General features: G+C 37.7%; 3 protein-coding genes and 1 long non-coding RNA gene across 21 annotated transcripts; 3 read left to right on the top strand and 1 right to left on the bottom strand.

The window, feature by feature from the left end:
* Nucleotides 1–161: 161 nt before the first annotated feature.
* On the top strand, nucleotides 162–2101 carry LOC112276367 (sm-like protein LSM3A). The gene is made up of 3 exons (XM_024507614.3): nucleotides 162–490; nucleotides 1003–1098; nucleotides 1629–2101. Exons 1-3 carry the CDS (start codon nucleotides 374–376, stop codon nucleotides 1707–1709), a joined length of 294 nt encoding a protein of 97 aa, XP_024363382.1. The 5' UTR covers nucleotides 162–373; the 3' UTR covers nucleotides 1710–2101.
* Nucleotides 2102–3483: 1382 nt separating this feature from the next.
* Nucleotides 3484–5506, top strand: LOC112276663 (uncharacterized). Of its 3 annotated transcripts, none has more exons than XM_090247227.1 (2): nucleotides 3484–3954; nucleotides 4404–5506. In XM_090247227.1, the coding sequence occupies exons 1-2, from the start codon at nucleotides 3851–3853 to the stop codon at nucleotides 5002–5004; spliced, it is 705 nt and encodes a 234-aa protein (XP_090103353.1). In that variant the 5' UTR covers nucleotides 3484–3850; the 3' UTR covers nucleotides 5005–5506. The 3 variants fall into 3 exon arrangements, with proteins under 3 accessions (XP_090103353.1, XP_090103354.1, XP_024363950.1); XM_090247228.1 differs by having other exon boundaries at nucleotides 3486–3954; nucleotides 4179–5506; XM_024508182.3 differs by having other exon boundaries at nucleotides 3490–3954; nucleotides 4346–5506.
* A 1216-nt stretch (nucleotides 5507–6722) lies between these two features.
* On the top strand, nucleotides 6723–10476 carry LOC112276665 (ubiquitin-conjugating enzyme E2 27). Of its 16 annotated transcripts, none has more exons than XM_090247233.1 (9): nucleotides 6723–6806; nucleotides 7003–7024; nucleotides 7268–7336; nucleotides 7852–8270; nucleotides 8561–8609; nucleotides 8788–8947; nucleotides 9121–9210; nucleotides 9388–9538; nucleotides 10207–10476. In XM_090247233.1, the coding sequence occupies exons 4-8, from the start codon at nucleotides 8093–8095 to the stop codon at nucleotides 9493–9495; spliced, it is 585 nt and encodes a 194-aa protein (XP_090103359.1). In that variant the 5' UTR covers nucleotides 6723–6806; nucleotides 7003–7024; nucleotides 7268–7336; nucleotides 7852–8092; the 3' UTR covers nucleotides 9496–9538; nucleotides 10207–10476. The 16 variants fall into 16 exon arrangements, with proteins under 16 accessions (XP_090103359.1, XP_090103361.1, XP_024363952.1 ...); XM_090247235.1 differs by having other exon boundaries at nucleotides 10043–10476; XM_024508184.3 differs by having other exon boundaries at nucleotides 7003–7083.
* LOC149986383 (uncharacterized) lies at nucleotides 10208–11272 on the bottom strand. Its single transcript, XR_016500756.1, has 2 exons — nucleotides 10897–11272; nucleotides 10208–10738 (listed from the first exon to the last, which is right to left on the bottom strand). It is a non-coding gene; the product is annotated as an uncharacterized LOC149986383 (long non-coding RNA).
* Between the last annotated feature and the right edge of the window lie 4738 nt (nucleotides 11273–16010).

The raw sequence follows: 16010 nt of genomic DNA, 5'->3' as shown, positions 1-16010 counted from the left end.
CCAGGGCTGACATCTCACATCCAAAACTTCATCCTCATCGAAATGGATGACACACATCATTCGTCCAAATTCAGTCGTCGTCTTCTTCGTTCGTCGTCTTCGTCGTGGTTTTCGTCGACGCCAAATCTTCTTCTGCAGCCATGGTGCTTGTATTTGCTGCTTAAGCTTCAAGCTTCTAGGGCGTGGCGACAGAGTACCGGCACGACCCTCGCGCGTAGCCGTCGCTCTTTTTTTTTTCTTTTTTTTTTCTTTTTGTCGCAGCGGAGGAGTTGCATGCGTGAAGTATTTATATGTTTAATTTTTTGTAAAGAGGTTCGTGTGAGGATTTGAGCTTAGGGATTAGGTTTTTGGTGTTTGAATTTCTGCGGAAGGGATGGCGACGGAGGAGGACAGCGCTGTGAAGGAGCCTTTGGATTTGATCCGACTCAGTTTGGACGAGCGCATCTACGTCAAGCTGCGGTCTGACCGGGAGCTCCGCGGGAAGCTGCACGTAAGATTTGGTCACGCTTTGGGTTGGGTGTTAAAACGGTGGTGGTTTTGCGCCGGTGGTTATCCAGGTTTTGTTGTGTGATTGGATTGTTGCGGAACGTATCGGTGCCAGTAACGTTCATGCGCGGTGAATTGTGTGGTCTCGAAGACCCTAGGATATCGAAGTCTTTCACATGCGTTGATTCTTTCGCGCATTGGTGAAGTTCGTATTTTAGGATTAGGGTGTAGGGTTCTCTGTCTCTGTCTGTCTATTTCTCTCTTTTTCTTCTTGGTAGACATTTGTTTTCCCTCCTGTTGCATATGCTTCACTCCCTTGAACTATCTCGATCGTAGTTGTAAACGTAATTGCCAGGTCTAAGCGGTGCATTGGTGCTTATTGCATCGTCTCGGTGATCTCCTGGTTGTGGGGCAAGTATGCCGGCCGACTTTGCATTTTCATTAAAGTATTGATTGTTGTAGTATTTGAAGCAGTTTCCCTGCTGGCGGGTCCTTATTAATTGAATGATTGTGCAGGCCTACGATCAGCACTTGAACATGATTCTTGGTGAGGTGGAGGAAGTTACCACTTCGGTAGAGATCGATGACGAGACTTATGAGGAGATTGTGAGGGTAATACTCATATCCCATCTCCGTTTTTGTCATGCGTTGCTGAATGCGTCTGGCGTAATTCTGGGACCTTTTAGTAATGTTTTTAAAGCTTGGGTAACAGATGACTAAAATTTCAAAATTAGTGATACCCTTGTACGTTGCATTCTGAAGCAGAATCTGTTAACTTCACCTGCCAGAATTTAATGCATTTAAAAAAGTTACATGGTAGATGTTTCAAGCCAACAGAATTCAATGATTCCGTGTAGTTTAGTTATGGCTCCCATGTCACTACTTTGTAGTTCGTTGCACTTATGAAGTAGCCGTGTAAACATTGCGTTATTTAGCTGACTATTGAATGAACTCATTTTTGGTCTCGAAAAGCCTACTTGACAATTTTACACTCAACATTTTGTAATTGGCTTCAATTTTCGATTCATTTTAATGACACACCGCAAGATAGTCAGTACCTCAGGGACTTCGGGAAGTCTTCTGTTACTTGTCATGGAGTCGAAGCTAACAAAAACATGTATTTTCTGTATTGTTTCTTGCAGACATCAAGGAGGACTGTGCCCTATCTGTTTGTGCGCGGTGATGGTGTCATACTGGTTTCTCCTCCTCTACGAACATCATAAGCATATTCTGTTGGAGGGTCGGTGTGCCCTATCCAATTGTCCCACAGGGGTTTGTTTTGAGCTGATATTGTAGAACTATTTTAATACCAAACGACAGACCACAGAAAGAGGTGTTCTTTAGGGGTGTAGTAGTGACCTTGATTTTGTACGTTATCAACTACCTGGTGCATACTGAGGCATCCACAAAAACACTCACGAGTTATGCCGAAGCAGGCAGTCGAGATCCTGAACAGTAGCCGGATTGTGTGCCTAGTTTGTCATTGAGTAAGCGTCGAGGTTATGCTGGGGTCATCAGAAACTCATATCTTGTATTGCATTTAGTTCTTTGCCACAGGCGTTAATTTGGACTTGGCCTGCCAAACATATGTGGAATGTGACCTGTCAGTTTCGGAGATGTGTGTGTCCACGTGGAATTTGATCGACGGTTTCTAATGTTCTATTAAAATGGAGTTAGCAATCTGACCAGCCAACTGGGAAAGGACACGATTAGTCCGCAACTCTCTTATTTTTTTTATGTCCCAGAATATCATCAGTCACAGGAAGAGGTTCGTTTACGTCCAACGAAAGATTGTTCCAATAGTTGGAGTCTGTTTCCTTCCCAACCCAATCCGATTACCACGGGAACAAGTTCGATTATCGTTACACCTCGCAGTTTGATTATCAACGTTGCTTTGAGGTACGCAGGAAAGTATGAGCAGTACCGATCCGAAATTCAAGGTTTGCACTTCAATACATCTACGTTGACAACGGATCTATTACGGCAGGCAATCGAACGCTAAATCTGAATCCTCCGAAAGCTCGCTGTCGGTATACGCCGGACTCTTCGCAGCTGCCACTGGGTCTGAAACCAGACATTAGCAGCAGAGTTATGGATCAGTGCCCTTTACTTTAGTTCCAGTTTCCTATCTCACCCTGGCGATGCCGCTGTGAACTAATCTAGTTTACAATTACTGGAAGCTCTCACAACCCGTCCCGTCATTCCATTCAGTTCAACTCTCTCGAGAGAACTCTGAAGCACACATGTGCTTCAGTTCAAGCAGGGGGAAGTGTTGCTCTTCAACTGGAAAGAAGAAACTCGTTCTCCTCCGCGAAAAACAAAATATTAGCAGCTGCTTTCTGCTTTAACTGTGGTAGGATTGTGCAGTGCGTGATCAACCCGAGGGACACAGAGTAGCTAAGACCAGTGAGCTTGGATCAGATAAGCTCTCACTGGTGCCAGAAGCAGTGCCCAAAAAAGCAACAATCTGTCTCACCTCACTCAAACTCAAATACAGTTCTGGCAACATTCCTGACATGGGCTTCAAAACCCCACAACTTGGAGGTGGTACCTTGGCGTTGCAAACAAAAACAAAAGATTAATTTACAACACATAGTTTACAATGTTTTTTCGAGGTCAATGGCACGGGTTTCCATTGGTCTAGTGTATATATATATATATATATATATACATATTTATATATATGTAGTATTTTATTGAGAGATTTTTAGTTGCTTGTGATGTTTCCATTAATTAATGCTTCCACGCTTGGGACAGCACCCTCATTCCTCTCACCGACCAATCCACCTGAACGATTCCGAACCTACCTCAACCCCCCCCCCTCGACGAACCTACCCCAGACCTAAACCGAGCCTGAGCCCCTCTCAACCCAGGGCTCCCTTCTTGCGTGGCTCTCCAACTTGCCACGACTGCCTTCTCCGAATCCTAAACAGAAAATCTACAATCAATCTTAGAAAAATCTCGCTTTCACATACACACTAAAAGTGAAATCTAGGATTGGGGTTTCGAAGAGCGACTTGGCGCAGCGGGACGACGCTGCGGAACTGACTGAAATGGAACAGCCACAATTTCCTATGACACCTCCCGATCAATGCCGCTTTTACAATTTTTCTTTGCTGGGAATTTTATTTGTGTGGTGACGCTTTGCGGAAATTTGTGGGTTCTGAACTGGGTAGTCTTTCGAGTGCTGCTCGAGGGTTGGGGAATATTTGCCAACTTCAATAGCATGAGCTTCGCTTTGTAGAGGAGAATTTGCTGACCATTGAGGCCATGGTACCTGGAATTGGGTGTAAGTGTGGTCTGGGTATATGATAGATTTGCGCATCGTCTTCTCGAGGGTTGTACGAATGCAGTCGGAGTGTTGATGTTGCGCTATTCGCCTCATGAGGTTGGAATTGTAGGCAGTTCATGCGTTCGGCTGGACACGGTGGAAATTTTGGGCGTGGAGATTGCTGTTCGTGAACTCGGGTATGATTGATGTACCCTCGCAGTTTTGCTCTCCGTAACCTCTTTGGCATCATTAAGCTAAGAATTCTTGAGTTCCGAGCTAGATTTGAGGTTTGGGTTTTTTTGGAGGGTTTTCAGAGCTGTTTAATGCGATTACCAATCTGCATTTATATTCAATTTCGAGAAACTTAAGGCCAGTTGATTGTACAATTAGGATGACTTCTGATCGATTTGAATTTTGTCAGTAATCGATTCCGCTTGGGAAGAAAGCTAGAAAGAAGTATTCACCCTGCTGCAATTGAAGCTGCTGCGCTTGCGATGTTACGGGTTAGGTCTTGAATCGATAGAACTTGTTCTTGATAGGTCGCCAATTCTTAAAGAGAGGAAAAAAAATGTCTTGAGAATGTTGCAGGCCTGCGCTGCACTGATACAATGGAATCAGCGACTCATATGGTGGTGTCGACTCCCAGATTAATCCAAACAACAACACTCTCCTCCCAACCAATCAACTCAGTGTCAGGATTTGCAGCTGTTGCTCAGAGAAAATGCAGCCTTCACTTCCATGCGAGATCAAGTAGTCCATTCCCAAGGTCAGTCTCATATGGAACCAGACTGATGTGCAAAGCTAGCACTGCAGTCCACTTCACAGACAAATTCGATTCAACACAGCAAGAGCAATGGCAGTCGTCTCGCAAGCTTGTTGAAGAGATAGGGCTCAGCCCTGAGGAAGCCGATGACATTCTTGCCAAATCCTTCGGATGGTCCTACTCGGATTACTGGGGCGAGGAGAAGCAGGCAACCGTCCCTAACCCTGACACTGTGTCCTCCACCTTATCCTTGTTGCAATCTCTTGGCATAGATTTGTCTGCCTTGGCAAAGAAATTCCCGGAGGTGATGGGACTCACCAAGGAAGAGATTCAGTATAGCTTGGGCACTCTGGATTCCACTTGGGGGATAGCAGGGAAGAACTTGAAGAATGTGTTGATGCGCAATCCACAAGTGCTGGGATACAATATCGACTGTGGCGGTGATTGTGCAGGAGAATGCACTCGCTGTTGGGTTAGATTTTAGATGAAGCACACTAATTTGTGTTAATCCTGTGATACTTATTTCTCATCTGGGAACGAAGAGAGCCGAAATTGAAGACTCTTGTCTGGAGGTTGACTGCAACTCGGTGAAGCCTGATCACGTGCACATCTCAAGCTAACGTTTCTGCAATAAGGAATTGCAATTTATTATTACTATTATTATTATTATTTTGGATCTTTTCACTTGCAGATGGGATTATGGCATCAAGTTTGTACACAATCAGGGCGGTAAATTCAACCCCGTCAAGAGGTGAAGTGTATACATTGAACGTTGTTCAGTCTTGAGCAAATTGGTTATTTTTTTTGTTTTTTCATGAAGGAATAGTGAATGATAGATTTTGAGATGGGTAAGGTTTGTGCTTCAATTATGTGTCTTGATGTGACTTAAAAGACACTTAAATTTAAAAATCATAGGTTATTTTAAGTGTATTTGATGTGTGTTTTCAAAACCTACGTTTTTTTTTACTAAAAATACTTACCAACTGCGCAACTGAATAGAGTGAGGATATAGATTGTTCATACTGGTGGATCATATTGCTTATTTAATTGATAGCTTGTAATTGTCATGTGAGCCAATAGATTGTGTTGAATCGTATCATTGTACATTTGTGTGTACAATAAATTTGAATTAGGTCTCAATGGGTGGAGAATTTGACAGTGTACTTGTTATTGGAAAATTTATGTAATTAGGTCAAGTACTTGCACAACATGTACTCAGCGTAAAAGTTCATATCAAGTTATTGAAATTTTAATATTGAAATATTGAAACACAATATTATAGAATTGCACCACTTTCTCTGTTATTATTTTGGCGACAAGTTTATTGTTTTACATCACTTGATATTAAAATATATGGTTCATTTACATTTTCTATGAAGTGAACTGAGTGAAAGTCATTGTAGGATAATATGGACATAAAATATGTTATTCTATGTTCTTTTATTCAAGGTGTCATGGGTTGTAATATCACTTCAGGATTCCACTTGACTTTCTGATGTAATAATATAAATGTCACTTGAAGATTCACATTATTTTTAAATTAACAAAATGTTCCCATTTTTACTACAACACAAGAAAGAAGAAGTACAAGTGGTTTTAACACACTTCCAGAGAGTGAGTTGGAATGACTATTTCTAATTTACATAATCCAGCAGAAGGAAGTATTATCTTCTTGAAGAAATAGGCATGAAACCATGGAAAGAGGGAGAAAAATTAAAAATTAAAAAATTAAAAAATAGAGAAAAAATTAGGCCAATAAGACATCCATGCATTGGAGGAGAATAAAACAATATTAAAATTGGTATGTAGGAAAATAGATATGAAAAATTCTTCCGTGCCACTTAGTGAGTAAATAATAGACTAAAGGATGATGGACATTGTCTCCCATCCTTAAAAAAAAAAAGAAAAAAAGAAAGAATAATTAAAGAAAGAAAAATAAACATTTCCAAGGTAATATACGTTAACATTTGTCCCACTTCAATAAATTCCCAAAGAAACTCTACAATCCATTCTTTCGCTCCACCACCTTCCCTATTTAAACCGTTGAGCTTTAAAGTAAAAAGGCGAACTTGTGCCCAACGCCACCACGCTGGACGGTGATAGGCCCACAACACGGGAACAGGGGAGGTGCGGATAAAGGGGTGGAGCGGACACAGGGATGAAACGGTGATTGGCAAGAGGGGTTGTTGTTGGGTTGCAAATGCAGGAGGCGAGCGGGGGGACTGAGATCGACGCCGGAGCATCATCATCCCGCTACGCTGCTCAATTCCGCAACTCGTCTTTCAGGTTTTTATCCTCGTTTTCCTCCTTTGAACGTGCAATTACAGTGACCCAATTGATTTTTTTCCTGGGTTTATTCGCGTTGATTGCTTGTCATTTAGGCAGCAGGCTTTGGGGCTGTGCTTGTCCGTTGTTGGCGAAGCTCGTGAGCTTGTGGGGCAAGGTTTCCACCTCGTGGGGTGATTTTTTTCTCGTTGCGTAGGCTTTCCGCGGACGACGAATAGGTGCGGCGTTTCGTGAGGGAGTGAGTTTTCGCTTCGTGGCGGAGTTTTAGAGGCTGGAGGTTCGGGGTTTTTGGATCTGGTGGTCGTTTGTTTGCTTCGTAGCTTTGGGGCATTTTGGTTTGCCTCTGCCGTTGTGAGTATTGTTGGATAGAACGTTGTGTTAAAAAGGATCGAAATAAAAAGAAAAAAGAAAAAAAGAAAAGTGGAAATAGAATTGAAAGCTTCCTGCTTGCCATGCACCAGGACTCCGGCATCGATAGGTCGCTAAGCCCGACAAATTGCACCGCCCGCAGGCTTGGGGTTACAATCGACGTAAGTGTATTGTTTCCTGTAAGAACGACCTATTTTACTATAATTTTGAGTTGCGTGATAGCATCAAGCTATTCAACATAGGGTGAAACAGTTTTTTTTCTCAGCTAATCTCTACTTTGCATAACTAGTTTCTTACCAGTTCTTTCAGATATGTATTGCTTAAGCTAAGTGCGGCTTTTTACAGGGCTTTTTACTGAATTGCTTACACTGTATACTATGGATATAGCTCGATCTTTGATGATTCTGACTCTCTCCATCTAAACTCTTCAAATTGGATCAGAAGCGTTTAAATTAGCAAATTTCCCTTGAGTTGAGCATACGAGCCCCAGTAAGAGAAGTCGAGGAGTTTTCCTTTGTAGGAATTGCATGCACAAGAGTTCAGGTAGAATGGGATTGTCAACTCGAGCATTCCTACTGGGGGCCCAATTTGTGTGAGGATACGCGATTTGGACCTCTGTTGTAATTTTACTGGTGAGCTAAATAGGCTTTGTGATTGCGATATGAACTGGTCACAGCATCACGTAACGCTCGGGGTGATCGGATCATCTCAATTAGGAGCGTGGCGTCACCGAGGAATTACATAGGCATTATGCGGCTGCTCCTCGGCGCTGGATAATTCTGCACGACCCGACGGATGCGTGGAAGCTGGCAAGCGCAAGCTATTCCACCAATTAAGTTGGAGGAGAGTTTCAGCAGCAGGGAGGGGCATTGTAGAAGGAGTGGGTGATCATTTCTTCGGAAAGAGAGTCCATCGCAATGCTTGATGTGTCGAGAGTTCAGAAAGAGCTTGTTGAGATCAAACGTGATGAGAAATTATCCGGAGTGAGCATTGAAATCTCGGAGGGAGACTTGACGCGTATGCGAGGCACCATCGGTGGACCTCATGGGACTCCTTACGAAGGTGGTGTCTTCATCGTGGACATCCAACTGCCATGTGAGTATCACTCTGTGAACTTATCCTCAATAGGCCACAACCCTAATCCTGGAGTGATCAACCCTCCCTCCTCTCAACTAGTGCGCATGCCATGCTTGTATGGCTTGTAGGATTATGTTTGCCCCTTTCTGCTCTAGTGGTATGATCACTGTGTAATATGTATTTGAAAATAATGAGTTCTCGTTTTATGTGACTGTACTGTTAGACCACCTTTCACAATCTTTATTTTTATTTTTATTTTCATTTGATACATTCTGAAGAGATAAAGTGTTGGCTGCCAATCCAAACAGCTGCTTATCCTTTTGAGCCACCGAAGATGCAGTTCGTGACCAAAGTTTGGTATGTGCAACAGCACAACTCAATCGTACATCTGTACATTCTGGTTTTGGGTTGTCACTGGATAGATCATTTAATTTGGTGAGTAGGGTTGAGCCTACGTTATTTTCAGGTGAAGTTCTTGTGCTCGAATGAAGAACAATAATTGTGCCGGTGCGTGCAAATGAATTTTTTCGTCCAGGCACCCCAACATAAGCAGCCAGAATGGCGCCATCTGTTTGGATATTCTGAAGGACCAATGGAGTCCAGCTCTGACTCTCAAAACTGCCCTCCTCTCCCTTCAGGCTCTTTTATCAACACCAGAGCCTGATGATCCTCAAGATGCTGTTGTGGCACAGCAGGTTGAATTCCCCTCATTGAGTGTACATTTTGTCTTTCTTGCAATACCCTTCTTCGCAAAAATTCTACCATGTCATTCTCATCTTATCAATGACAAATACTCTCAACCTAGACAAGGGCTCTTTTGATCTCTACCCTTATTCACATATGCGTGGCATTTCTCTTGTGTTTGCAGTATTTACGAGACTACGCGACTTTTATGGGAACTGCTCGGTACTGGACTGAATCATTTGCAAAGAGGGGGGCTCTTGGTATTAAGGAAAAGGTTTTGTTCTCCATCAATCCTGTTAAATTCCGATCATATGATTGACCACGAGAATTGATGAAACCGATCTTTGTCCTTCAAATCGCATTTTGTTACTGTTAATATTGGCCCTCCGTGTTGAATTTGGCTGCCTTTGTTTTAATTTCCAGTTCTAATGCAAATCCTGGCCATTTTCAGTTAGTCAAGCTGGTGGAGATGGGCTTCTCAGAGGACACAGCGAGGGTTGCACTGGAGAACTGTGGGGGCGATGAGAACGCAGCATTGGAGAAACTTTGCGGCGGTTAGAGCGTATTCGTGCCATAATATTGAACTTTGATTTTTGGGGAAGGTCATACAAAGCTATCTCACACACATTCAATTTTTGAGTTTTTGTATCCGCCAACATCAGGGCACCCACATTCCCACATAACTTGGTGCACTTGCTAGAGGTTTTGAGGAGATTGCCGCCGTGAAACTCTTTTTCAAGTTAACCTACTGTCTTGAAAAACAACATGGTGAAAGCTTAGTATGGCTCGTATATGTTTGTCCACTTTCGACAACCAAACGAAGTGACCTGGTCTACTTTTACTACTTTGTTATGATCTATATCGCTGTCAATCTCTTCCATCATTTAAAGAACCTGTTAATTTGAGCTCGTTATGTGAGTATCACTGGTCCGGACCGACAGCGTTGAAATTTACTTCGGTGTCTTGCAAATTGACGTTCCTGAGAGATGCATGGACAAGGTTATACAACCTGTGTAGATTATGATTTCTGTGAAGTGTTGTGGATACAGCTACCGAAGTCAATGCTAACCGATGACTCGTAGTAATGTTGTGTATGTGAACTCTAGACATTTGAGGTCCATTTCGTGCTGCGAGAATCTCACTTATCAACAGTCAGAGAGCATCACCACCAGACTGAGATGCAACTGAGGATAGGCTTTACGAGGCATAGCAGAGTGCTTGCTTATTCCTCAGCTATGGTTCCTTCTTATTATATGCCTTGTGAATGTAGGCAAGATCTGTGATAAAGTTGGCAACCACGTCCATGTTCTTAATGGGGTTCTTCGTCAACGGCTGAGAAATCGTCGATTTTCTACTGATACGGAATAGCAAGTTGGCTGCCGCTATACAGATCTGCAACACCCCACCAGCTGATCATTAAAATGAAGGTGGGTCCGAAACCAAAGACTTTAGTAAGAAAACAATCAAAACATGATGTTTCACTATATAAAATGCAATTCCAAGTAACGCATTCTACTTTAATGCGAAGAGACAGTTTCAACATGCTTACCTGATTGTATGCAAGCACGTTGGTGGAAGCTCCTTTGAGCATTTGATCTATGCTCAGTTGAAGCTCCACGGTTTGGAGTTTTTTACGTTCCACGATCTGTTTAGTTGTGCAGATTTCATTGTTTAGTACCATCACGTCGTGGTCACAATTCCTTAAATAATCGTGAAGGTCTCTTCTTACAGTATCATACTCCTGTGAACAGTGTTCGATGTGTTGGTTTAGCTCTTTTGTGTTTCTGGTTAATATGGAGTGCCTGTAATATTTTCTCAATGTCTTTAGAAAGTCATTAACTCACAGAAGGAATAATATGTAAATAGATATTTCAAAAAGCAATGAGAATGATTCTGAACACACTTGAAAAGAATTAAACTATTCAATAAAATAGTTTTATTAAATAAAGAAATATAAGACCTTAAAATCAAGTCATATATGTCAAAGAATTGATTGTTCTTTCCCACTACAGCTTCCAAATATTTCTCATAAACAGTCATATTTTTCAAATCAGCAAGAGTTTCAGAATGATGTTCTTTTAGTTTATGCAAATCCATTTGAAGTCGAATAATCTCTTGCTCCAAAAAAAAATATTAAAAAATCATATTCTTTTTTATTATTTTTATGATTCATTAGAAAACTAAATACCATGTTATGATACTCATAGTTTTAAAAACAAATGCATAGTATAGTTTGTAACTTTTACATCAAATTCAAAAAATGAACTCCATTGTGAAGTTTAAGAGATTTATTTTTCAATGATAAATCTTGATATTATCTAGATAATGTAATAGTTGTTTTCATAGTAGACCATTTCTAAACATGCTTGAAGTTCATTTCTCTTTTTTCTCAGCTTTCTTTTTCTTGGTTGCATTTTCCTACATCAAATCAACACATCATGATATTATTAAATTGATATTCGAATAATCAAAATTTATGGTCCAAAATCCATACCCCACAATTCAATTAACCAAACTTTCAAATATCATACCTGAAGAACTTTTGCTTTTGCAATAAACAAGGTTTGCACGGCACGGTCTTTGGCAAGCAATGCATTTTCCCGTTTTTGTTGAATTTCTTGTTTTCTTTCTTAAATACACATTCAACTTCCACACTATTTAAATATTTAGCAAAGAAGAATTAGTGGATTTTGAAGAGTGCTTCATACTAGAGAATAGCAAAATGCAAAGTATTAGATTCCTAAGTAGAGTAAAAACATTGATTCCTTGAACACATATGTTATTCCTTGAACACATATGATAATTTTATGATTATTATTATTACTATTATTAAAAAAGGTTGGTGTTCAAACCTACATAAGAAAGTTTTTCTTTTGATGTTCCAATTCAGCATGCAACAGTTTCATTAAACGTGTCTTTTCTAATAAACTAGTGGCCGGCAAAGCATTGTTTGATTTTTCAACTTCAATAAAAGGTGGGAAACTTGATAAAGTCTCTTCATTTCTGCTCGTCTCTGTTTTGTTGTTAATATTTTCCATTCTAGGTGAATAATTTGAATTTGTATGATTTTGAACCTTAAAATTCAAATAATTATAATTTTTATGTTGTGGATGATGATCGTTTTTCTTTTAATTTTACAGTGCGAAAAAAGTTTACTTTTGAGCCATGTTCTCACTAGTATTCTAGCAAACAGAATCCTTAAAGATTTTATTGCAAATGATGCATTTTTGAAAATAAATAAATCATTAATATACACAAAATAAACAAAGTTACATTATCTGATGATAAAAATTGCTTATGTTTTGTTCTATTTCAAAATCTAAAATTTTCTTCGAACTAAATATTCAGTCTTGTAAGGAATGCAGATTAGTAGAACATCCTCTTATTCCAATGAATTGTGTAGAAACTGTTGCATTATTTATTTTGTGAATAAACAACATGTTCCAGAATTAAAACAAAATAAAAACCCAAATGTGCAATATATTTGAAGTATTTCAATAGATACAAATAATTTGATCTGAAGCGATGCTAGTAACCACTAGCAAAACAATTTATCATCTCAAATCTCAAAACATAAATCCTTAATTGCAATCCGTGATCGTAGCAAGTACTAAGATTCCAATGATTAATTGATATTTATATACGAATAATTTTTTTAACTAACAAAACAACTTGAAATAAACAAACAAATTACAATGATTCCATAAAAGCTCAGTATTTTATAACATTAAAAAGAGCTAGTATAAGATCTATGGATACCATACACATAGGAAACATATAATGTTTAATCTTCATGTTTTCAACTACTACTACAACAAATAACCATACAATTCAATTTCGTCATTAGATTTAAAACTCACTTCTTAGAGAGTAAAAAATACGAACAAATTATCTATATATATATATATATATATATATATTTATTTATTGATAGATATTAATCATTTATCAAAAATAGTTATAATAAAAATTTATTGAAAGAGTGTGGGTTTGATTTAAAATCAATGAATGATTCATTTTTGTATTGGTGTTGAACACAAGTAATCTATGTAACTTTTCATGAAAATTATTTTAATTTATTCTAAACTTAATTCTTATTAATAAAATTGAAATAATCACAAAAGAAATCATAAAACAAACGCAAAATCCAATACATTATGTGACGTTTACAGCAAATATATATATAAAAATCTTTCCTCACCAGAATATTAAAAACTCAACCATTGAAAAAAGAAATTTATAACAATATCTTTAAGTAAATTTACTATCAAAATGGATTTTGTAATGTTATCAAAATGTAATGTTGTTATTATCACAATATTAACATTTTATGTAGTCTTTATGGCAAATTGTGATGCAATACACAAATTTTGAGTGTTTATTAATCAATCACAACTTACAATTAAGATTCCAACTTATTTCCAAGTCCTTTAAAAACTTCATAGAAAATTATGAAGTTTTTTTTTGGTGGTATAACTAGTTGGAATAAAGTCTTAGTACAAAACAATTAATTGCATTAAACTTACTCTAATAATGCATGGTATACTTGGTACAACACAAACAATTGTCAATAAAATATGAGGCATTAACACATGTTAACACATTTACTTAGATATGCAATTATATCAAGGTGTGAAATGGTGCAATTGTGTGTATTAAATATTAATATATATATATATATATATATATATATTTTAAATTTGTCAAACACAACAAGTTGTCATTAAAAGCATTTAATTATTGTATGATCTTGGGTTTTTGAATTGTAATCCAACAATCCAAGATCCAATTAATTTGATAGCTAATTTTTAAGATTGTGGTGGAAATTTTGGTGATAAAATGAGTTAGATATTTAAAACTCGTTGTGAAGAAGTTACACATTACCAAGAATACAAACTATTGCTCTTAAAGCTTCCAATGTGAAAATCAAGCATGGCCTTCAAAAAAAAATATGTTTGTGTGTGTGTATATATACAAATATATATATATATATATATATATGGCATTTGCTAATGTTTCATAAATGGATAATTTACACAATGGAAGGTGAATTCTGGAATTGAAATGTAACTTATATGTTTTGATGACAACTAAATCCCATCAGTAATGTCAGAAAATAAAATTTAAAATCATAAAGTTGAGTTGACAAAAAACACTGTAACATGAACAGATCTCAATTTTAATACATGAAATAAATATTTGAGAGAATCTTTGAATTGGAATAATTTGTGTAGTTCAATTTTAAAATATAATAAAATATTAAGAAGACCTAACATATATCATTGAAATTATTTATATTAATCTTTTTAAAATTTTGGCATTGTTTTTGTTTTGTTTTTTTAAGATTGTGTGTATATATATTTATAGCTTGTGTTAATTTGTTGAATTCAGTTCCATCATTTGTGAAATTTCGTAACATACAAGATGATGGATTTATTGATTTATTATTTTTTGCCACTTTTGTGTAGTTTGAAAACAACCCCCCCCCCCTCCCCATTTTTTTTCACAGTATTCAAATTTAATAATGTTTCTTCTTGCAAATTCAAAATATCTTCATAAAAATGAATGGTTTGAATGATACTTTATTTTAATTTATATTGGTAATTTAAATGTATCTCTAATATAACACAAGTATTTTTTTTTAATGAAGTTATTAAAAATCATGTCAAAATTGCTAAAAGTATATGTTCTTTCACAACACAAAAAAGTATGTTGCCCTTTCATTTCTAATGTAAGTTTAACAAGTTTCCACTAATATATCTGTAATATAAAAAGATTATGTTTGTTTAGTAAAACCACTACAAATGATGCCAAAAGTTGTTAAAAAAAGCATCCCCAAATTCCTAAAAACTAGAATCTCAAGCCATTAATATTTGAAATTGTTTCTTAAAAGCAACAATTGTGTTATTGCACCAAGTCAAAACTTTGCTCTCTCTAAATTCAAAGGGATGCAACTACAATGTATAAATTCAATTATTATTCATTGTATGGAACAAAAATTCATAAAACACTTTTAGAGGCAAACACTTTGATAAGGACAAAAATATAAGCAAAGAATGATTTATTGATACTAATACTAAATAGAACATTAGATCAAGATAAGAAGTTTGTTGTTCCATTTCTTAATTATTGCTAGCATAAAATATTCATAGGAATCTAGTATTTAAAACAATATAATACAAAGACAACAAGACAATTATTATCAAGTCATCAAGCATACCTTTATACTAGTTTTTTTTAATAATCTTATAAGTTTCCAAGATGAAATGAATGTCTAAATTAAGAAAAATATTCTTGATAATTCAAGAAAAAAAAAACTATAACACATATTAATCAAAAATTCAAAAATATTATATTAAGGTAGAATATAAAACTGTTTTTGAATTTTGATAATATTATTTTAAGTGATTTTAAATGCTATTTACAAAATATGTGTTGTGAGAAGTTTAGTTCCTATAAAGTTTGTTAGAGTTTTCCATTACCCTTGAGATATAATATTAAAATTATACTTTAAGGATGTCATATATATATATAAAAACATACATACATGAGTAAATATTTGAATGGATAATCTAAAATAGGTTTAGGAGAATAATTAATAAAGGCTGGTTTTGTAGAGAGAAAGGTTTTTATTTATTTATTTATAAGGGACGGCTCTTGAGCTTGCATGGACAGGGTCACGGATGAATGAAGGGATCACGAACGAGGAATCCAATACTTTTCATCCAAAAGTCAAAAGCCATTCAGCTACGAAAGCCCGAACGAGAAACACACACGGCGATGGGTGAGAAACGGCTTCGGGTTCTAGGACCTTCCACCACAGATCCTCCATGACCACGGAACCACCACGAAACAGAAACAGATAAGGCTCCCCGTCGTTCCCATCGCGATCCCGGTCCCCCTCCGTCGTTCGCCAGGGCCAAACCACGAAGGGAACACGAGCGCGGGCGTTCGATCGGTAATAGGACAGCATGCGCGGAAAAGGGGGAGGGAGGCACGGTGGAGGGGGGTTCTCCGGGGGCGGGGGGGGGGGGGGTGGTGGGGACTCGATGCGGTATTCAATCCACAAGGGCT

Source organism: Physcomitrium patens, chromosome 24 (assembly GCF_059467195.1).
Source record: "Physcomitrium patens ecotype Gransden chromosome 24, ASM5946719v1, whole genome shotgun sequence".
Lineage (NCBI taxonomy): Eukaryota > Viridiplantae > Streptophyta > Bryopsida > Funariales > Funariaceae > Physcomitrium > Physcomitrium patens.
The sequence above is the reverse complement of the archived record's forward strand: the minus strand, read 5'-3'. Positions and strand labels throughout refer to the sequence as shown.

What these genes read in the sequence shown, in the direction of transcription:
- LOC112276367 (XM_024507614.3), top strand. Translation starts at nt 374, where the DNA reads ATGGCGACGGAGGAGGACAGCGCTGTGAAGGAGCCTTTGGATTTGATC. An exon ending in AGCTCCGCGGGAAGCTGCAC is followed by an intron (nt 491 to 1,002) that starts GTAAGATTTGGT and finishes ATGATTGTGCAG; the next exon opens with GCCTACGATCAGCACTTGAA. An exon ending in CTTATGAGGAGATTGTGAGG is followed by an intron (nt 1,099 to 1,628) that starts GTAATACTCATA and finishes TGTTTCTTGCAG; the next exon opens with ACATCAAGGAGGACTGTGCC.
- LOC112276665 (XM_090247238.1), top strand. Translation starts at nt 8,093, where the DNA reads ATGCTTGATGTGTCGAGAGTTCAGAAAGAGCTTGTTGAGATCAAACGT. An exon ending in CAGTTCGTGACCAAAGTTTG is followed by an intron (nt 8,610 to 8,787) that starts GTATGTGCAACA and finishes TTTTTCGTCCAG; the next exon opens with GCACCCCAACATAAGCAGCC. An exon ending in ATGCTGTTGTGGCACAGCAG is followed by an intron (nt 8,948 to 9,120) that starts GTTGAATTCCCC and finishes TTGTGTTTGCAG; the next exon opens with TATTTACGAGACTACGCGAC.
- LOC112276663 (XM_090247227.1), top strand. Translation starts at nt 3,851, where the DNA reads ATGTTGCGCTATTCGCCTCATGAGGTTGGAATTGTAGGCAGTTCATGC. An exon ending in ATTGCTGTTCGTGAACTCGG is followed by an intron (nt 3,955 to 4,403) that starts GTATGATTGATG and finishes GTCGACTCCCAG; the next exon opens with ATTAATCCAAACAACAACAC.